General features: G+C 35.4%; 1 protein-coding gene and 1 pseudogene across 1 annotated transcript in view; one reads left to right on the forward strand and one right to left on the reverse strand.

Annotated features, from left to right (window-relative positions):
* The window catches only part of AGO3 (argonaute RISC catalytic component 3), a 119082-nt gene that overhangs the window by 56188 nt on the left and 40091 nt on the right, over positions 1 to 22803 (forward strand). The window contains exons 6-11 of the mRNA XM_024738807.1: positions 12906 to 13040; positions 17214 to 17301; positions 17427 to 17574; positions 18002 to 18121; positions 20859 to 20981; positions 21313 to 21446. Coding sequence (XP_024594575.1) covers positions 12906 to 13040; positions 17214 to 17301; positions 17427 to 17574; positions 18002 to 18121; positions 20859 to 20981; positions 21313 to 21446 — 748 coding nt within the window. The remainder of the gene's footprint in view (positions 1 to 12905; positions 13041 to 17213; positions 17302 to 17426; positions 17575 to 18001; positions 18122 to 20858; positions 20982 to 21312; positions 21447 to 22803) is intronic.
* On the reverse strand, positions 4496 to 4574 carry LOC112395596 (uncharacterized; annotated as a pseudogene).

Raw genomic sequence — 22803 nt, forward strand, 5'->3', positions numbered from 1 at the left:
AGTTGTATGTCCCTGAAGATATTTTTGTTTACCACAGGCAGAATGCTAAACACTTTACATTAATTACAGTCAGCCCTTGTTACCTGGGTACCATGTATACTGAGGGCTGACTGTATTATGTCATTTTTTTATAAGGGACTTGAGCATTCACTGACTTTTGATATCCAAAGGGAGCCCTAGAACCAATCTCCTCCAGGAACCAAAAGACAACTGTATCTCCTATGAACGTCATCACAGTTGTATGAGTTAAGTGATACCCCCAACTGAAGTTTAGAGACAAAATCTACACTTTCTCTAAAGTGACTTTCTCTCTCAAAATGTCACATAGTTTGTATTTTATATTTTTATTAATGTATTGATATATGTAATATAGCCTATTAAAGGTATATTTAGATATAACTATATTTGAGGCACAATAGTTATTATATTTAAATGATAGAGGTCAATTTTTCTGATTCCAGAGATTATGCCCTTAATATTCACAGGTCTTTACTGCATCCTTTAAGAGGCAAGATTCCTGGCAGACAAATCTCAGACGCAGGACATCTGAGTTGAGAAATGTTTTTTATTTTTATATACTTTATTTACTTCCTTGTGCTTTTCAGTAAAAAGTAGCTTTCTATAAAACATTCACTATTTTGCTACTAGAAGAAAGTAGTCATAATATATAAATGGTTGTAGAATTTGGTAATTATAATTTATGCTGCTTAAGAGTCAAAAGTTCTCACTGAATATGCTTCCTCTGCAAGGAAAACAGATTTCTAATAAGTAATTTATTAATCACAATATTAGTGTTGCTTGCTTAATATGTTTGTCTTCAGTTCAGGTATAAGATCCCTAAGGTTAAGAAATAATTTGATTTTTACAGTATTCAAATTAGTCCTCAGAAGTAGATCAAAGCAGAATATTTCTTTAGGGTGAAAGGGTCAGGCAACAGGGCAGGAACTTTATCAGCACTGGTCAAGCTCAGCCAAGTAAAGATACCTGTATCAGGCTTGTCTAGTCTATCCTCACATTAGAAAAAGAGTATAATGGCATCAGGAATTTCAGTGACAGTCTAATCAAATCTGTTTCTTGACCCATACTGCTTCAGTCTGATAGAGTATGTTCATATTTGGTGCACAGCTGTCCTCTTGGGATCAGACTTCACTATCTGTATCCCTTCCTACCCCTCCCCCCTGTTTTAGAAGTTTCATGAGAAAAGGGTACACAGGAGGCAAAATTTTTTGATGCCTTACACATTGGAAAATCAACAAACCTAAATGAAAGTTCAGCTAGGTTTCTATGTTGGAAATAATCTTCCTTCATAAATTTGAAAGTGGTGCTCCACTTTTTAAATAGCTTTAGTGAGGTTTTGTTTCCCTTGTATTACTTTCTGGAAAATTTACTTACCTTCATTTTCTAACCCCCTTCGCTTTTTAAAATTTCTATTCGTTCTTTTTTATTTCCTGAATGTTATTTTATAGTAGCATACTATTCTTGTTTCATATATGGTAGTATCTTCTCTAAGCTCACTGTAGATTATTTATTTTGGGGTATTATTTTTCTTACACATGCTTATGCTTCCTCCGAATTCTTTTTTTGTTTGTTTGTTTTGATCATTATCCTCCATTTTGGAAGCTTCCTTCAAGCATATAGTATCCTTGATTATTTATTCATGATGCATTGGGACTCTAAAACACTGACTAGATGCTTTGAATTCATCAGTGGAGCCTGTTTACTTTGAGCTTTATCATAGGGTGATTTGATTGGGCTGATGTTGGTGAACCTATAATGTTAGTTTATCCTTATGTCTTACCTGGTCAAATTACCCAAAGATGAGCCTTCCAAACCTCCTGCTTGAAGGGTAATAGTCTTCATTACCTGCGATCTGGAAGCCAAGTTGGGGATTCTGGCTTGGGGAATGTCTGCATTCAGCATTTAATATTTATAGTTATTTAATTTCTTGTTTTGGGTACAGTCCTGTGCCCTTAATTGTGCCTGACATCCTCCCTCCAAAAGTCTTTTACTTTTTCCAGAGAATACACCTACAGTTTATGCCAGGATAAAGACGAGGCAGTTGTTCCGCAGTGTGAATGGAGCTGAACAAGGGATCTAGGATTCTACCTGCTTCTCAAACAGCTTTCCTCTTCATTTTTCTGCACTACCCCCATCCTTTTATCACCAGTTTCAGAGGTACCTAGCACTGCCATTTCTCACTCCTTCTGAGGATTCTATCTGCTATGTCAGTTACAGCTTGTCTACTCGCTTTTCATCTTCTAAAATGTTGGTGCATTTTCTGTTTTCTGTTCTCCCTTCCTTCTAGGTTTATGTCTTTCTTTCTTCCTTTCTTTCTTTTTAACTCCTTACCATGACTATAGTGGAGTTTGAGGAAGGAATGAACTGAGCTGCTTGTGGTTCCTCTGTCATCCTAACCCAGGATCTATTCTTAAAAGGCAGAGGCTTTGTCTGAGTCATCTTTAAATTCCAACCCACAAAAGAGTCCCTGATATGGTAGGTACTTGATGAATGTTTAAATGGATGGTTAAGTCTTGTTTTACATCTGTAAAACTCAGTAACAAGTTTGTGCTAGAGGCCTAGTTTCTTGCCATATGGACCTCTCAACAGGGCTGGTTAAGTGTTGTCATGATATTTGTGGCTGGCTTCCTCTGGAGCAAGTAATCCATGATAGAGCAAGGCAAAAGCTGTAATGACATTAAGGCCTAGCGTTGAAAGCTATATTCTGCCAGTTTTGTAATGTCTTATTAGTTATATAAACCAGTTATATTCAGTGTAGGAGAGACACAAACGTGGAAATCCCATGAGGCAAGACTTATTATTAGGGACTGTCTTTGGAGGTAGGCTAGCACACACAGTTACTATCTTAAGCTAGAAGAAGAACAAATTAAACCCAAAGTAAGTAGAAGGTAAGAAATATAAAGATCAGAGCAAAAATTAATAGAAAAACAAACAATATAGAAAGTGAATGAAACCAAAAGTTAATTCCTTTTAAAAAGCTAATAAAAATTTTAAACTCCTAACAAGGCTAATCAAGAAAAATAGAAAAATAAAACTGATTACTAGTGTCAGGAATGGGAGAAGGGGTTATCACTAAAGATCCTTCAGAACTGAAAGATTAATAAGGGAATGTTAGGAACAAATTTATACCACTTAATTTGATAAATGAAACACAACTTTACAAAAATTGGCTCAAAGAAAATTGGAATAGCCTTGTATCTATTAAGGAAATTAAATCCATAATTCTTTCTAACAAAGAAAACTCCAGTCCCACATCATTTCGCTGCTGAATTTTATCTAACATTTAAGGAAAAATAATACCAATCTTTCACAAATTCTTTCAGAAAACAGAAGAAGAAGAAAGGCTTTACAACTCAATTTTATGAGGCTAGTATACCCCGGAATCTGACACCTGACAAAAACAATGTAATCCTCTCAACAGACAGAAGAATCATTTGACACATTTTAACATTTTCATGATAAAAATTTGTAACAGACTAGCAGTAAAAGGAAACTTCTTCAACCTGATCAAAGCATCTAGAAAAACATACAGGCATCATCATACTAAACGATAAAAAGAGTGAATGATTTTGCCATAAGATTAAGAAGAAGGCAAGAATACTTGCTCTCACTACTTCTGTCTAACATTGTGCTGGTGGTCCAAGAAGAATAGAGGCATGATATTGTAGAGGAAGTAATACAACTATCTCAGTTTGCAGAAGACATAATTGTTTACGTAAAAAATCCTAAGAAATCTACCCAAAAAAACAAATCCTACTAGAATTAATAGATGAATTTAGCAAGATCACAAGACACTAGTTGCATATACAAAAAGAAAATGCTAGCAGTATGATAAATGATACCCAGCATTCAACAATTAGAAAAGTGAAAAACACATGTACCATTCATAATATCAAAAAATGTAGGGCTTCCCTGGTGGCGCAGTGGTTGGGAGTGCACCTGCCGATGCAGGGTACACGGGTTCGTTCCCCGGTCCAGGAGGATCCCACATGCCGCGGAGCGGCTGGGCCCGTGAGCCATGGCCGCTGAGCCTGCGCGTCCGGAGCCTGTGCTCCACAACGGGAGGGGCCACAACAGTGAGAGGCCCGTGTACCGCAAAAAAATAATATTTAGGAATAGATTTTAAAAGAGATGTACAAGCCCTCTACACTGAAAGCTACAAAGCATTCCTGAGAAAGATAGGAAGATATAAATAAACAGAGATACCATGTTCTTGGCCCAGAAGCCTCAAATTCTTAGGATGTGCATTATCCCCAAATTGATCTGTAGACTCAGCACAATCCCAGAATCTCACCAGGCTTTTTTTTGTTTTTTTTAATAATATAAATTGACAAGCTGATTCTAAGATTTATATGGAAATGCAGAGAACCTAGAATAGCTAAAACCATTTTGAAGAGGAACAGAGTTGGAGGATTCATAATCCCTGATTTGAAGACATGCTATAAAGCTACAGTAATCAAAGCTGTGATATTGGGGTTAAAGATGGACATACAAATCAATTTACATGATAGCTATAGATACTACACTTGATCTTAGCCAAAAGGCTAAGAAGTGATTAGAATAGCTACAGAAATAGACCCACTTACGTGGTTGATTGATATTTGACAAAGGGGCCAACATTCAATGGGGAAAGAATAGTCTTCTCAATAAACGAGGCTAGAACAGCTGAGTATTTGTACGAAAAAAGAAAAAACCATTAAAACTGAGGAATTTGTAAGAAAAGAGGAAAAATATTCATGTCCTTGGAATAGGCAAAGATTTCTTAATATGTTGGAAACCTCATCTAAATGAACACCTTCTCTTAAGAACACTGTTAAGAAAATGAAAAGGCAAGCTACTGCTGGGAGAAAATATTTGCATAACATATCCTAAACAAAAGATTTGTGTCCAGAATGTATGAGAAACATCCATAACTCAGACAATTTTAAAAAGTGGTCAAAATCAGACACTTCACAAAAGATTATGGGAATGGCCAGTAAGCACTTGAGAAGATGCTAAACATCATTGGTCATCTAGAAAATGCAGGTAAGAACCACAGTGAGATATCACTTCACACCTGCTAGATTCGCTAAATCAAAAAGACTGGCAATACTAAGTGTTGGTAAGGGTGTGGAGCAATCAGAAATGGTAGGAGTATAAAATTGTACAACCACTTTGGAAAATATTTTGGCAGATTCTTTTTTTTTTAATATTTATTTATCTTTGGCTGCATTGGGTCTTCATTACTGTGCGCAGGCTTTCTCCATTTGCGGCGAGCAGGGGCTACTCTTCGTTGCGGTGGCTCCTCTTGTTGCGGAGCACGGGCTCTAGGCGCGTGGGCTTCAGTAGTTGTGGCACATGGGCTCAGTAGCTGCGGCTCGCGGGCTCTAGAGCACAGGCTCAGTAGTTGTGGCGCACAGGCTTAGTTGTTCTGCAGCATGTGAGATCTTCCCGGACCGGGGATCGAACCTGTGTCCCCTGCATTGGCAGGTGGATTCTTAATGACTGTGCCACCAGGGAAGCCCTTGGCAGATTCTTTTAAATTTAAACATTTTCTTGCCATGTGTCCTACCAGTTCTATTCTTAGGTCTTTCCCCAGGAGAAATGAAAAAATAGGTCCATACAAAGATTTGTGCATATATGTTTACATGTTCATAATAATTAGGAACTGGAAACAACCCAAATGCCCAGCAACAAGTGAATTGAGAAACAAGTTGTGATTTATTTATACAATGAAATACTACCCAGCAGCTAAAAAGAACTAACTACTAATTTATACAATGGTAGGGATAAATCTCAAGATGTACAAAAAAGCTAGACAAAGTGGTGTATACAGTATAATTCCATTTATATGAAATTCTGGAACCACTTATTCTATTATGAAATGAATCAGATCAGTGCTTGCCTGTGGCAGATGTGACAGAAGCTGATTGCATAGGGGCAGGAAAGTACTTTCTGGGGTGATGACAGATTCTGTCTTAATTGGGGTGGTAATACCATAGATGTATATACATTTGTCAAAATCATTGACCTTTACAATTGAAATGCATTTTATTGTATGTAAGTTATACCTCAAATTGTTTTTTTTCTTGAACTGAGATATCATTACACATCCACCAGAAGGGCTAAAATTCAAGTCTGATGATACTAGTGGTGAAAATTTGGCACGACAGTGACTCTCAAATGCTGCTTGTGGGAGAGTTATTTGTTAAAACCACTTTGGAAGAGTTTGACATTATCTAGGAGAGTCAGAGATAACACATCCCTAATGACTCAGCAGTTCTACTCAGATATTGCCTTTTCTGCTAGAGAAATATGTGTTTACGTATATCAAGAAGGCCACCTAGGCACTTCCCTGGTAGTCTAGCAGTTAAGAATCCACTCTTCCACTGCAGGGGCACAGGTTAGATCTCTGGTTAGGGAACTAGGATCCTGCATGCTGCATGGTGCAGCCAAAAAAAAAAAAAAAAAGGCTATAAGAATATTCATAACCTTATTCTAATAACCAAAGGAAAGTGCCAGCATAAACTGTCCACCAACATTAATAATCAGGTTTTTTTGGTTTTTTGTTTGGTTTTGTTTTTTGCTGTGGGGCAGCTTACGCCTGGGATCCTTAGTTGCCTGACCAGGGATTGAACCTGGGCCCCTGGCAGTGAAAGTTCCCTGTCCTAACCACTGGACTGCAAGGGAATTCCCTGTCCATCAACATCAGAGTGGATAAATTGTGTATTTCTTCAACAGAGTGTTAGAGCAATGAAAATGAAGAAACCAGTTACATTTAATTAATATAGATCAGTTAGAAACAATGTTTAGCAAAAGGCTCAAAAAGATTACATGCTTTATGTTTCCAGTTACATAACATTCAAGAACTAGGAAAACTAAATTGTGGTCCTTAGTGATCTGTACTTATGTTGTAATTCTATAAAGAAAAAGAAGTGATTACCATAAAAGCCAGTATTTTGGTTACCTCTAGCAGAGAGAGGGGAAGTTAAGGTTGGGAAAGGGATAGAGAAGAGGTTCCTAGGATGCTGGCAATATTTAGTTCTTGATATGAATGTTGGTTATGTGGATATTCACTTTATAATTTGTTTAGTGACACTGTAGTAAATACATGATATTTTATATTAAAAATAGAAAAAGAAAAAGAAAAGCAGTCCTTTCATCTATCAATATCTCCTGAGTACTATGTTAATATTATTTTGCTAGGTAATAATAGACACGCCAAGATGTTTAATGTGGCCTCTTAATTGCTCACTATTCCCATAAAAAGGCATTGTATAATACGTTTCTGTTCTTATATCTTCAGAGCAATGAAAGTATACATATAAAATTGAGGCACATAACCTCTCAGGAGATTAAAGTATAATTGTAGTTATGTTTTTACCAGGATCCAGCATTGTCTACTGCTTTATTTTATACTGATCATTTGGACCTGGGCTCATTTTGGTACTTGTAGTCCTAGTTATCTTAAATATGGCAAATATTTATTATTTTCTTTTTTCACATCTGTTATTTTAGCTGCGTCCTAACAAAAATTTTCAGTTTTGACACAGTAAAATGCAAATTCAAGAATCCTAATCGCTTTTTCATGGAACATTCTCCCATCAGCCTCTTCAAGGAGTTAGTTTACATTGACAAAATGATTTTGCCTAGAATTAAAACCTCAGTAAATGAGAGAGCAAAAGACATGAGTAGACAGTTCTTCAAGGATGAGAAAAAGAGCTTTGATGAGCTCCTGTCATGTTCTGGGCACAAGTAGGTACCTTATATTGAATCTTCACCCTAATGCTATAAGTACTAGATGTTTTTCTAATTTTGCAATGAACGGATTATGATTTCTCTGAATTTCAAGTCTGGATCTAGAATTAAAATCTATTTCATTTCCAAGCCTATCCTTTTCTCATTATTCTAACACTGTTACCCATGAAAAGAAGAAAATAAACCTAATTTAAAAAATAAGTGGGCTTCCCTGGTGGCGCAGTGGTTGAGAATCTGCCTGCCAGTGCAGGAGACACGGGTTCAAACCCTGGTCTGGGAGGACCCCACGTGCCACAGAGCAACTAGGTCCGTGAGCCACATCTACTGAGCCTGTGCGTCTGGAGCTTGTGCTCCGCAACAAGAGAGGCCGCGACAGTGAGAGGCCCGTGCACTGTGATGAAGAGTGGCCCCCGCTCACCACAACTGGAGAAAGCCCACGCACAGAAACGAAGACCCAACACAACCAAAAACAAATAAATAAATAAAAATTTAAAAATAAGTTAGTAAGTGATGAAAGATTAAAGGATACATTTCCAACAGCAACAAAATTTTTATCAATTATTAAATGAGTTATAAAGTATCACAAAACCTTAATGAAACTGGAATGATGTTAATAAATTCAGAGATATTATGTTCATGAATTGAAAGACTATCCCACTGGTATTCTAGACATCTAGTCTATTGTGGTAAATTTTTTTGCCTTAGTTGTGTATTATACATATCTAGATAATGGCAATCTAAGTAGTTGGTAAGATCGCATTTTCTACCAAACTCCTCTCAAGTTTTCTACTTCTCAGTTGTATTTATCTGAATTCTAATACCTGCCCATTAATTGTAATTATATGCATGTAGTACAAATTTATCCATTTGGCTGGTGTTTAAGTTGTTTCCATTCTTTTTACCATTATAAACAGTGCTACAATAAGCATTCTCATTCATGTTGCCTTTCACAGATATGGAATTTTTGCAGAGTATATACTCCAATAGAGTGCAATTGTTTTTTGGGTTTTTATTAATTTATTCATTCATTCATTCATTCATTCATTTATGGCTACATTGGGTCTTCTTTGCTGCGCCCGGGCTTTTCTCTAGTTGCGGCGAGGGGGGGCTACTCTTTGTTGCGGTGCACGGGATTCTCATTGCGGTGGCTTCTCTTGTTGCGGAGCACGGGCTCTAGGCGCGCAGGCTTTAGTAGTTGTGGCACACGGGCTCTAGAGCGCAGGCTCAGTAGTTGTAGCACACAGGCTTAGTTGCTCCCTGGTATGTGGAATCTTCCCAGACCAGGGCTCAAACCTGTCTCTCCTGCATTGGCAGGTGGATTCTTTTTTTTTTTTAATTTATTTAATTTATTTATTTATTTTACTTATATTTATTTTTGGCTGTGTTGGGTCTTCATTGATGTGCACGGGCTTTCTCTAGTTGCAGTGAGCAGGGGCTGATGTCCCCTGCACTGGCAGGCAGACTCAGCTACTGCGCCACTAGGGAAGCCCTGGCAGGCAGATTCTTACCCACTGCACTACCAGGGAAGTCCTAGAGTGAAATTGTTGAGTTGAAAATTATGCTCATCTTCAAACTTACTATAAATTACCATTTGTTCCTAACTGACTATTATCAGTTTATATTCCTACAGTCTGTATGAGAGCTTTCATTCTTCAGTCTTCCTTTGGCTTGTTGTCAGCTTGTGTTATCGGTCTTAACATTTTTGGCCAGTCTTGATTGGTGTAAAATGATAGCTTGATAGTTTATATATATATTTCCTTTATTACAAATAGGATAATTAGTGAAAATTTGTTTTTTGACATTTAGATTTTGTCTTCTATGAAATGCCTAGTCATATCCTTTGCCACTTTTATTGTTTTATCTTGATTTATAGGAACTTATTGTATATTCTGGATAGTAATCATTTGTTATATGTATTATACTTATCTATAGCCTGTCTTTTTTTTTTCTGGCTTTGTTTATGGTATTTTTTATGATAGTTTTTATATCTTAAGAAATTCTTTCTTGCCTCCAAGATCATAAAGATGTTCTATATTTTCCTCTAAATGTTTATTTTTCTTTTCATGTTCAGTTCTCTGAATAGGAATTTGTTGTTGTATATTGTATAAGGTGGGCTTCCAAGTCTGTTCTACTGGTCTGTGTGTCTGTCCCCACAGTCTCTTGACTTGAATTGGATTATAACAGACCTCGATGAATGTTAGAGCAGACCTTATTCTTAAAAACTATCTTGGCTATTCTTGTTTCATTTCTCTTTCATGTTAATTTTAGTATCAGCTTCTTAAGTTCCAGAGGTCAAGGGGGTTATATCCTATTTGTATTTTGATTGAAATTGCCTTGAATTTGCAGATTAATTTACAAATAATTTATACTAATAAGGTATATACTCCATTTATTTAGATTTTCTGTAGTAGTAAAGATACCTATTACTTCTATAGGTCTTATGCATCTTTTGTTCAGATTTTATCTCAAGTGTCTTGTGGTTTTTTTGTTGTGATATTAAGTGGTATCTTTTTTAAATTACATTTTAAGTTGGGTGCTAGTGTATAAGAATGTAATTTTATTTTTATATGTTGATCTTAAATCTAGCAACCTTACTGAACTGTCTAATTCTATAATTTATCTATAGATTATTGGGTTTTCTCTCTAGACAGTCATATTGTGAAGAACAATAATTTTGTTTCTCCCTTTCCAATCTTTTTACCTTTTACTTCTCTTAGCTTGCATTCCTGTGCCAGCTAGCACTTTCTATTAAATGCAGTTGAATTTACCATAGATTTTTGGTGGATAACTTTTATCAAATTAAGGAAGCTCCTTTCTAGTCGTGGTACTGTGAGACTTTTAGTTATGGTGCTGAATTTTATCTAATGCTTTTTTGAGGGTAATTATCTGTAGAAATGATTGTTTATTTCCTTTAGTGTGTTAATGTATATTTTGTTAATAGGTTTTAAAAATATTAAATGTAAATATTACTTTTTCAGTTAAACTCAGCTGATTTGTGAAAGGGAAAGAAGGAAAAAATGCATAAATATGTAGGTTTATAAAATGTTAAGGATTTAACCAAGGGATAGAGAGGCAGATCTTTGCTGATTGAAATTCGTGCCTAATTCAACTGTACTCACTGATTTAATCCCATCTTTTGTAAGAGCTTTCCTTCACTAACTTTAATTTTTACCTCGGATGCCCACATTGCTGTGGGGAAGATGGTGAACAGTAATGATGAGAAGAACAGTGGGATAAACACTAAGGAAAATTAATAGAATGTTAAACAGGATAAATAATGTTTGTTTAGTAGTTTCAACTCTGTGAGATAAGACACATTAGTTGTGAATGCTAGTATTATAATAATCCAGTGAAGAAAATTTACCTGTAGGATTAAAGGAAAGACAAAATAAGCATGTTAATTACCATGTATTTATTTTCCTTTATTCACTTTTTTTTTAATTAACACAGAAGCAATATGTGCTTATTTGCTATGTATCCTGCCAGCCTTGTTTTAATGTACGACAATATTCTCACATTTTTTAATAGAAGAATGTAATGTATACATTTTTTTAAAGTACTGTGGATTTGAATAAGATACCCAGAATGCTAATACAGTCTTACCAGTCTCTCTTTTTTTAGTTAGTTTGAAATTGTGGAGGTATTTCTAAAGTTTATTTGGATGGAAGTACAAAACCAACATAACTCTCTATCATGAGGGACATGAAGTAGGTCCATGCAATGAGATATCCTGCAGCTGTGAAAAAGCATGATATAGTTCCATATTAGTACATATAGATCTATCTCTAAGATATAGAATGAGAAAAAAGAAATCAAAGGCCAGAATAGCGTGTCTAATGTTTTATCATTTGTGTTCCTTTTCATTAAGAGGGGAAGGGAATATATATTCACTTAATTACCATGCACCCAAACTGCAGAATAAAAAGATCTCTAAGACACATTGTTAGTTTTTAAAATAATAATAAAAGAAGTCATAGAACATTTATTATCTGATCTCATGTTAAAAAAGGAAGTTGTATATGCATTTTTATCTCTAAGTGCATATTAAAAGAATAGGATATATACATACCTAAGTACTAATAATGGTTGCTTCTTAAAGATACTTGGAGACCAGAAGTCTTTACTGTGGATATCTATATTGTTTAAATTTTTTAGGGTGAGACTTCATTCATATATTGTTTCTGTAATAAAGGAAAAAGTAATATGTGCTCACTATTAAAAAATGAAGATTTAAAGATAAAGTCAAAAAGAAGAAAATAAAAAATATCTACGGTAGCCTTACTACCTGAGATAACTACTTAAAGCCTTGATAAATATCCTTCCAGAGATGAGGGACATTTTGTGGAAGACATTTAATCCTAAACCAAGGAGAGTAAGAGAAAGAGCACCACAGTAGGCATGTTTTTAAATAATAAAATAACATGATAGCATGTAGCTTATTGTCTGTTTTGGTTTTACTTTTCACTGTATCCCCAGTGCCTTTATAGCACATAATAGCAGTCAGTAAGTATGTATTTAAGACATGAGTGATGGTGGTCTACTAACTATTGGTGAAGCTCTTCTAGTTCCAAAACCCAAGATTAAGAAATCGTACTTGTTGGCTCTTGGAAGACTGCTGACTGTAGCTAGATAACATTGGGCAGATACACCTTACTATTACTACCTGTAGCTTGGATTAGCACTAGTAACATTTAATACCATTGTCTTCTCAAATCTGTGCAAGACAGGGAGAGCTCTCGCTAGAATAGATAAGCAGTCTAGGGTGGCTTAAAAAGCTTTGTTTAAGAAATAATACCTAACCTTTTCTTCTTTAAGGTGCTCTGGCCTTCTTTGTCCCCTTACAGACCTTGTTTCATAGCCAGAACACTGCTCTGTACATGTAGTAGGAAATGGAATGATTCAGTTACCCATGATAAGAGGTAGATTATAAAAACTGTAATATTAGGCTTTTTCTGTTGTTGTGCTTGTCTTCCAGTCAAACAGTTCAAATTGAAACAGCTTAACTTTGGAAATATTTTTATATGTACATAGGTATACATAAAAGGGTAATTTTAACTCTGTATTAGTTAATTATCATGGAGCCCAAGATCAAGTTTTTGAGTTTTTTTAAAGGAAACATTAATTTGTACTATTTGTGTTTTTCTTCTTAGTTTCTGCCACTGCCTTCTACAAAGCACAACCTGTAATTCAGTTCATGTGTGAAGTTCTTGACATTCATAATATTGATGAGCAGCCAAGACCTCTGACTGATTCTCATCGGGTAAAATTCACCAAAGAGATAAAAGGTGAGTTAATTAGCATTTGGAACAACTTAACTATAAAATGCATGAATATAACAAACTTTCATTGAAATTTTTTAAGATATAAATCTGTTCATGTAACATCACCGGTAAAAATATGGACTAATTATAAAATGTCACATTAAATTCATTACCATAACATCTTAGGTAGTGTGTCAATGAAAGAAATACCAAGTAATAGAATTAATATTGATACTAGCTAATTTTTTGTCAATACTTTCCCCTTACTAGCTGAAGGTATAAGAGTATCTGTTAGGAAAACGCTTCTATGATACTGTTAAAAATAAGCTTATTCCAAAAACATTGTCACTTCAGAACTGGAGCCATTCTTTGAACATATTCTATCGATAATATAATGACTTCTTTATTTTTCTGAGATGATAGCAGAATATTTTATTCCTTTGTAACTTTATGGATATGGGACTAGCCTGTTTCATGTGTTGTTCTAGAGTTGAAACTTAGTAATTTCATATACATTATTCAGTTGACCATTGATCTTGACTATTTTATAGTTAGTAGCTAAAATGTGTACAGTGGGTTGCATCGTATGTATATTTTACTAATACAAATTCATCTCTTCATAGTCTTCCAAAGAGAAAAATTAAAAATTAATTTCAGTTGTGTCCTAAAATTTATATTTTGTATATACTTACTGTTTATATAATTGTTGCTTTCTATATACATGTACACTTTTATGTGCAAACCCACACATAGTGTACTTTATCTGCAATTTAAGGGATTTTTCAACAGTAATTTTGATTACGTAAAATTCTTGCCTTGTTCATGACTTTAGAACCTAATCCTCATGTAAGATGTGACTCCACTGTATTTAGTTCTTTATTATTTAGACACAAAGAGAAATTAGATATTCTCTAATTAGAATGAATAGTATAAATTCTATTTAAACTAAATGTTAGATCTTCAATTGTCAGAAATAATTATGTCGTTTTATTTTAAGGTTTTACCTATTTGTTACAGGCAATTTTTAGCTTGTGGTTTGAATGAAGCATTGAAGTTTGTTCTCTGAACATCTTTCAGTTCCCCAAATCAATTAGTATAGTTGAATACATCCTGCTTGCTCCAGTAATCCTTTATTCTTTGCCATTTAGTAACCAGGAGAGAGATGGTCATTGTAATAAAACATTTAAAGGAAAATTCTTCCTGCTTTGAAAATAGGCATCCATTTATCTCAAGTTATTTAAGTGTCAGAATAAGAAAGTGTTATATATTCTTATATTGCAATCATACCATTGTCCTTTCATAATCTGTATTAACTGCACAGTTAGCATTGTTGGGAGGTAGTGCATTACCCACCATTAATATGTGATCATCTAAATGCCATGGTTTCCAGTGGAGTTGCTGCTTAGTTACCACCTCTGATATCATGAAGTCACTTACATTATTTTGCGGTAACTATGCAATCAACTCATATCACCACTCTATCACAGAAAATACAAGATGTACAGAACAAGGATTCAACTGCTGCCCGAAGAGCATGGACTCGATCTTAACTTCAACTGCTCAGGGGGCCAAAGAAATGACTGAAAAAATGACTAGAAAGCATTATAAAGTTGATGTTATAGTGAAGGTAAAGCCAAGTTTATAGGTTAAATATTTGATTTATTAAAGCCAAAAACATTTTTTGTTGGATGGAGGGTTTGGGGAGGGACCTGGGCAGAGAATTATCTAGTCCATTTTTTTAAATTTCAGCTTTTTGCTAACCCCTGGATTTGGATCTAATCCTTAGGCACCTATGACTGTAGATTTGGGGTAGAAAAATCTGAGTTGGATCTAACTGACATACTGATGATTTTTTCCTCCATTCAAAGTCAAGAAGGCTTTTTTTTTTAAAGAGGACTCTTTAAAGTACGTCATGTATTCCTACCTCAATTACACAAGAGAATCAAAGTTACATGTTTTGTATTATGTATTTGGGTTTAATTTTTAGTTAGCATGAGGAATTTGATGAAGCTTGTTAAATAGTGATTCAAAGTGTGCTATAATGAATAGATTTCCTAGTACAATATTATTTGGTTCTAGTTGAACTTTTTCCTAGATATTTAATGGTAACTTTAGGGTGGTTTCTTTGTGCCATAATTCATCATAGTTAAATAGCAGAAATATTGGAGGAAGTTTATGGTAAAAGTACCATATGTATGTAAGAGTATTTTATTTTACTTTTTTATTAATTTTTATTGGAGTATAGTTGCTTTACATCAATTTTATTTTTGATAAAAACTTATTTAGTAGGCTTGTAGAACCTTACTGATAATTTTTTTTAATTCAAGGGGAAGATTTGAAAACAAATTGCTAAGTGGTATAGATAACAGAAATTTGTTTAAAATTTTTCTATCGTGTTTTCCCCCTAAACAATATTTTTACATCTTGCTTACTTCATATGTTGGTGTTTCCTTCTTAAAAGGCCTTCTCTTGGTAGTATTTCCTAGTCTTATTTATAGAGGCATAGTAAATGCTCTAATTGATCTGAAATTTTAGTTTTATAAAGGTAGTTACTAATAAAAACTATTTCTCACTGATTCAGTTAGGAGTAGTTCTTAAGAAAACCTCATACCAATCTGGTACAGTGACACTGTGTCCATTTAACATCTTAATTTATGCTGATATGTCATAAGAAAATATTACTATGATTGAACTTTGTGTTTGGTTCTGCAGTTAGTAGATACGAAAATAAGTTATACTGTATCAGGGTTTCTCAACCTTGGCACTATTGATATTTTGGGCTGGATAATTCTTTGTTGTGGTTGGGGATGGGAGGTAGTGATGTCCTGTGCATTGCAGTATAATTTAGCAGCATCCCTGGACCCAAGCATTCCAAAATCTAGCATGTATTAGATGCCAGTAGCACCCCCAGTCATAACAATCAAAAATGTCTGCAGACATTACCAAACCTTCCCTGGAGGTCAGAGTCACCTCTGGTTGAGAACCTCTGCACTATAGGATACACAGATATAAAAGGAAAATAATACAAAAGTATAACCGTAAATACTATCAGGGAACTAAAAGTTGTCCTCCATCTACCCCTTTTTAGATTTTCCTCCTTTGGAGTATAGGCCTTAGAAATGGAGTTGCTTATCTGTGACCAGTAGCCACTGTATCTGTTTGTTAACTCTTCTCTAGGTAGCTCCAAGAGTATCCACTAGCCACATGTAGCTATTTAAATTTTAATTTATTAAAGTTAAATTAAAATTTTAGTTTTCTAGTCACACTAGCCACATTTCATGTGTGCAGTAACATATTGCTGGTGATTTTAGCACAGATGTAGAACAATCCATCATCTCAGAAAATTCTTCTGTACACCACTGCATGGGAAAATTCATCCCAAAGAATTTCAGCCAGTGTTTTAAAAGCCCACAGCTTCACTTTCTAAAGCAGGCCTAGGATCTGCAAACCCCTAGGGTCCACAAATGGACGTACAGATCCACAAGCATCTAAAATCATACGTTAAATTAAGTGTATGTTGCATTTTTCTGAGAATTTATTGCTTTCATCAGATTCTCAAAGGGATCATTGATTCCATAAGAAGGTCTGGATTACCTGTTCTAGGAATTATTTTGGTTGCATTTGATTTCTAATAGTAGTAAAAGAACTGTATCACTATATTATCCTTCAGCGAAATTGTCACTCCACTTCTGTTAAAAGGGCCTGGGATTTTTTTTTTTTTTTCCTTCCTGCATTAAAAATCTTTGAAGGACTTTTTTCTTCAGCTGTATGAAATTATGATCTTCAGTCAGTATGTGATTACTGGGCAAATCAGATATCACATACTTTGAAGGTTATAGAATATCTTGAGAATTATCATAACTCCCTTTGCTCCTTCCCTCGACCAGCATAAAAACCTGCATTATAAGCAGTGTTTTTTATTAATGGAGAACTTTATCCCTTTATATACAGGCTTTGCAAATTTTATACTATTTTTTAATAGCTTGATAGAATAGGGAAAAGGTTTGGAGTTAGGTCTATCATGATTGTAACTGTTGTTAACAATGTTATATATAAAATCCTTTGTTAATATCACATTGCCTGTATCACAGATTTTCTGTTTAGAATTTGAGTTTTTATAGCAGTGAACAGGCTTTATAGTTATAAATATTTTACATGTGACAGTTCTATAACCTCAGTTTTTCTTGTTGGGAACAGGTCTGAAGGTTGAAGTGACTCATTGTGGAACAATGAGACGGAAATACCGTGTTTGTAATGTAACAAGAAGGCCTGCCAGTCATCAAACGTAAGAAAAGCTGGTGTTTGTCAGAGCAGAGATGATGTGAGGCAGCTTGCTCTAGTTAGTAGATTGGGAGTTTTGCTGGCTCATAATGAGATAAGAGTTGTTAATGTGTGATTTTTTTTTTCCAGCTTTCCTTTACAGTTAGAAAATGGCCAAACTGTGGAGAGAACAGTAGCACAGTATTTCAGAGAAAAATATACTCTTCAGCTGAAGTACCCACACCTTCCCTGTCTGCAAGTGGGGCAGGAGCAGAAACATACCTATCTGCCACTAGAAGTAATGTGTTTAGGCTGCTTATTAATATCCTCTTATTCATCGTTCTGTTGGGGTTTTTAATGACCTATAACTTACTTCATACTCTCACATTTATTTTGGAGACTGAACTGTTTTAAAATTTCCTTTTATTCTAAATTTTCAGCTATAAAGTAATATGGGAAAAAATTCATCCACAGTCCTACCACTCTAAATATAACCACTGTTAGCATTTTGGTACACTTCTTTTCAGCCTTTTTATGCAGTGTATATTTTACCTAATTATAATCATACTGTAAAGCAGTATTGTTTACTGCTTTTTTACTTAACATGATATTAAACAGAAGTGGTTTAATGGAGTAGATATTAAAATTTAATCTCACATGTAATTGGTGCTCAGAATTTTAAGAAAGATGTATATATCTAGTACAAAACTTTTTTCCATTTGTAGGTCTGTAATATTGTGGCAGGGCAACGATGTATCAAGAAGCTAACGGACAATCAAACCTCCACTATGATCAAAGCAACAGCAAGATCTGCACCAGATAGACAAGAGGAAATTAGCAGATTGGTTAGTACTTAACCCTAGAAATGAAAATTAAAAACATATGAGGGTGAGCTCTAAAGAACCATGTCCTTATCAACTCATACCTTATTACCATTTCATGGGCTGTCAGAATTAAAAGAGACTATGGAAGTAATCTAGTGGTATTCTAGGGGTGAATCTTAGTGGGTTCTATGAAAAGGGTTAGACTAGATCCTTCTAATTTAACCCCAAGCTCTTTAATTAGATTCAGAACAGATACTCTCAGAACTAATGTTTCAGTTTAGCAAACTGGACCTTCATTACCTTCCACCTAAAAGAGGAAGAGAAAAGGAAGAAAAGTCAAAGTTTTATGACTAGCAATGGTGAGAGTCTTAACACACAAAGTAGGATGGCTTAGCTCCATTGTAAACACTGGTAACCGTATAGGATGAATAAAGAAATATAAGACAGCTCCAGCCATATGGGATCTCTAAGCTGTCTCCTTGTTCTAAATGGGGAGAAAAGAGACATCAATACTACTTTTAAAACTGAGGGGGCTTCCCTGGTGGCGCAGTGGTTGAGAGTCCGCCTGCCGATGCAGGGGACGCGGGTTCGTGCCCCGGTCTGGGAAGATCCCACATGGCCGCGGAGCGGCTGGGCCCGTGAGCCATGGCCGCTGGGCCTGTGCGTCCGGAGCCTGTGCTCTGCAACGGGAGAAGCCACAACAGTGAGAGGCCCGCGTACCGCAAAAAAAAAAAAAAATGACGGAATTAAGGCAAAATGAAAAATGAAGACAACTGGATCTTATCTTACTCTCTTCTTGAATACCATGTAAATTGCCCAAGTGAAGAGAAAAAAATCTAGAAATCAGAACATTACCCAAAACAACTTAATAACACTTTGAAAAGCAGTTTTAGAGATTGTTGGAAAAGGGTTACAGAATTGGCTCTTTCATTTTGTAAGGCAATTACCAAAAAAAAAAAGAAGACCTTTTTTTTCCAATATAGTTTGTAAAGAGTAAGTTATTACATGATATTTAATTAGGAAAATACAGGCTGGTTCTCATCATGGATTTTTCTCTGATCTACTATGACAAAATTTTAAAACCTTTAAGAGACTAGAACCTCTCACTATCAATATAAAATCTCAATAACTAGTTCTAACTCATTTATTACAGCTTTTCTGTTCAGAGAGATGATATTGTACAGTGATTGAAAGCACAGGCTTTGGAATCTAACAGCTCTGGGTTCAAGGTCTAACTTCTTTACTCACTTACTGTTACTATTGTATTATTATAATTATAGCATCTGGTAGGCTGGTGCAGTGATTGAGAGTAGGAACTCTAGAATCAGAATGTACATGGTTTCAAATTATATATCACTTGCTTAGCTATATGGTTTTAGGCCAATCATTTAACTACTGAGATTTAATTTTATCCTCTGTAAAATAAAGATTATAAAAGACTTACTTTATAGTCATAGGTTATTGTGAAAATTAATTATAAAACATTTAGCACAAGCACATCACCTACCAACTCCTGGTAAATAGTAGTTGTTGTTATTGTTTGTAACCTTACAGAAAAAAAATGGCATTTAAGCTTGAAGAAAAGATGCATTAGTTAGATGCCTAATTTAGAAAACAAATTTTCCTGCACATTGTGGGGAGATTCTTTTTACATACTTAGATTATATAGTGGTTTTTGTTTTTGTTTTTGTTTTTGGTGGTACGCGGGCCTCTCACTGTTGTGGCCTCTCCAGTTGCGGAGCACAGGCTCTGGACGCGCAGGCTCAGCGGCCATGGCTCACGGGCCCAGCCACTCTGCGGCATGTGGGATCTTCCCAGACCAGGGCACGAATCCGTGTCCTCTGCATCGGCAGGTGGACTCTCAACCACTGTGCCACCAGGGAAGCCCTATATAGTGTTTTTTAATAGAGTGTTACTCAAAGAATTGAGCATTGCCTTTTTTTGTAACCTTGTTTGACCTTTATTCTGAGACTAAGTAAATATGTTTTGAAAAACGCATTATAGCACACTATGAGCATGAATTACACTTTTGAGATTCAAGTCTACACTGAATTACAATAAATTCTTTATCTTTGCACATTTTGGTATATTACATAAAAATTATAATCTGTATCTCATACTGGCTTTCTTTTCTGTCTCAAGTGTATCTCTTAAGTAAATTTTATAATATGCTGTTTTATCTGAAAATATTCAAGGAGATTTTGTATAACTTGTAATCAATTAGGAAAAAAAGCCTTAGGATTATTGATATTTGCTGTCGAGATCTACATAAAATAAATTTCAATAGTATATATCCAGATCCTCTAATTAGAAGTAATTAACCATTTTTAGGTCAGGTATTGGGTTGGCCAAAAAGTTCATTCGGGTTTTCCCATAAGATATTAGGGGAAAACCCATACGAACTTTTTGAACCTTATATTTCTCTTGCAGTCTCTCAACCACCCTCCCAAAGTATATGAGGCTTAATCATATAAAGTTACCATTTTCATGAGTCATAAGTAATTGAAATTTCTTATTATGCAACCTAATACATTTAAATGTTCTGTAAATTATCAGGAGGTTCACAGACTTCCTACAGTCCGCTCATGATCTGTGGTCCCCAAGTTAAGATTCTCTGCTCTATAGTGAGGGTACCATTATCTACACCTGTCAGTATTATAAAACATTGTTGACACAGTGAAGAAAAAAAGTTAGAGGGTTCTAAAGCAGGGAATTTGGGGGAATTTTGAAAGTAACTACAAACTTTTTCTGTTGTTAGGTAAGAAGTGCAAATTATGAAACAGATCCATTTGTTCAGGAGTTTCAATTTAAAGTTCGGGATGAAATGGCCCATGTAACCGGACGCGTACTTCCAGCACCTATGCTCCAGTATGGTGGCCGGGTAAAACCTCTTGATAGTTTTTAAATTATAATCATACAGTTTCTGTGTATGGAGAGAAGGGCTTCCTAGCTAAGTCTGGAATTTAAAAAGTGTTTTATTGTTCCAACAATTTTTTTTGTTTGTTTCAAGGTCAGTGTCTTTGCTTGAACTTCGTAGAACTTTTGTTTTTCTATGATAAAAATATAAAATATTGATTTAGAACAGCCTATTCCATGTAGAATATCGATATACATCAGTTCAGCAATTTGAAATGCTTATTTTCAGCTCATTCAAATAAGTTATATATTAAATGTTTGTTCATTTTTGCCTTATTATTTCTCTTTCTCTGTAGAATCGGACAGTAGCAACACCAAGCCACGGAGTATGGGACATGCGAGGGAAACAGTTCCACACAGGAGTTGAAATCAAAATGTGGGCTATAGCTTGTTTTGCCACACAGAGGCAGTGCAGAGAAGAAATATTGAAGTAAGGCTTGTCATTAGTTTCACTTTGGGACCATTTTGTGTTTAAATTTTGTATTTCAGTTTTAAATTACTCAGCTAATATTCTAACCAGTGTTGCCTCAATATGAAGTATATTTAATCACTGAACCTTTAAAAATGTTTCTTTTCGTTACTTTGATGAAGATTCCTGATTTGTTGGTCATATCTAAGTCACTGATTCATTCTTACAAGCATCCTAATGGACTAGCTTATGTGGTATAGCAGGAGTACCATTGGCTTTTGATGGCGAACAGATTAGATATAATTCTCAGGTTTGCCACTTCCTAGTCTTAATGCCATGGATAATTTATTTAATCTCATTATGCTTCACTTTTCACCTTTTAAAAATAGAGATAATAGTACCTATTTACTGAATGAGGATTAAATAACATCCTTATTTCTCAATTGAGTTCTTTGAAAGAGTCATTTAATTTCTCATTTTCACTTCCTTACTTTCCAAAATTTGACCTGCATCTCCACTACTTTTCCTCTTCTCCAGATTCTTTCCCTCAACAATCTTCTGTTTAAATTTAAAACAAACACAAAATCTTCTTCTTTTTTTGCGGTATGCGGGCCTCTCACCGTTGTGGCCTCTCCCGTTGCGGAGCACAGGCTCCAGACGCGCAGGCTCAGCAACCATGGCTCACGGGCCTAGCCGCTTTGCGGCATGTGGGATCCTCCCGGACCGGGGCATGAACCCGTGTCCCCTGCATCGGCAGGCGGACTCTCAACCAGTGCGCCACCAGGGAAGCCCTTCATTTTTCATTTTACCTGATTTAAGGCTTCCAGGCTTCCATATTCTCCCCTTCCTTGAAATCTTAGTGGTCTGCTGAAACTGGTTACTGGAAGAACTTCAGTATCTTTGTGCTTATCAATTCTAATGGTCTCCTCTCAGCCATTATTTTTCCTCAAAATTTGTGCAGCATTAGATACAATTGACTACCTTCCTGACATTCTCTCCATTCTTGCCTTCCTGCTTTCTTTTTATCACTTTGGCTTCCTTTCTCCTCTACACCATCTCCTTTGGGACTCTCTAATCTTTGGGGCATTGGCAGTCTCAAGGGCTTCTGCTGTTACTCTTGTTTGAGGAGTTGTGCTACTGTGAAAAGAGCACCAGCTCCACTTGTGACTACCTCCACTCTAAAACTTTTAGGTTTCTCTTTGACAAAGAATAACTTTAAAAATCATATAACATTTAAAATTTTTCATTTGCCTCTTAAGTCCTTTCTCCATTTTCATATATTCTGGACAAAGAAGAGTACTGTATGCCCTCTAACTGTCTGGTATTTTTTTCCATTTCCACTCATTCTGCTCTTTACTGAAAATGCCTCCTTCCTATC

This window comes from Neophocaena asiaeorientalis, unplaced genomic scaffold (genome assembly GCF_003031525.2).
Source record: "Neophocaena asiaeorientalis asiaeorientalis breed wild unplaced genomic scaffold, Neophocaena_asiaeorientalis_V1.1 scaffold106, whole genome shotgun sequence".
NCBI lineage: Eukaryota > Metazoa > Chordata > Mammalia > Artiodactyla > Phocoenidae > Neophocaena > Neophocaena asiaeorientalis.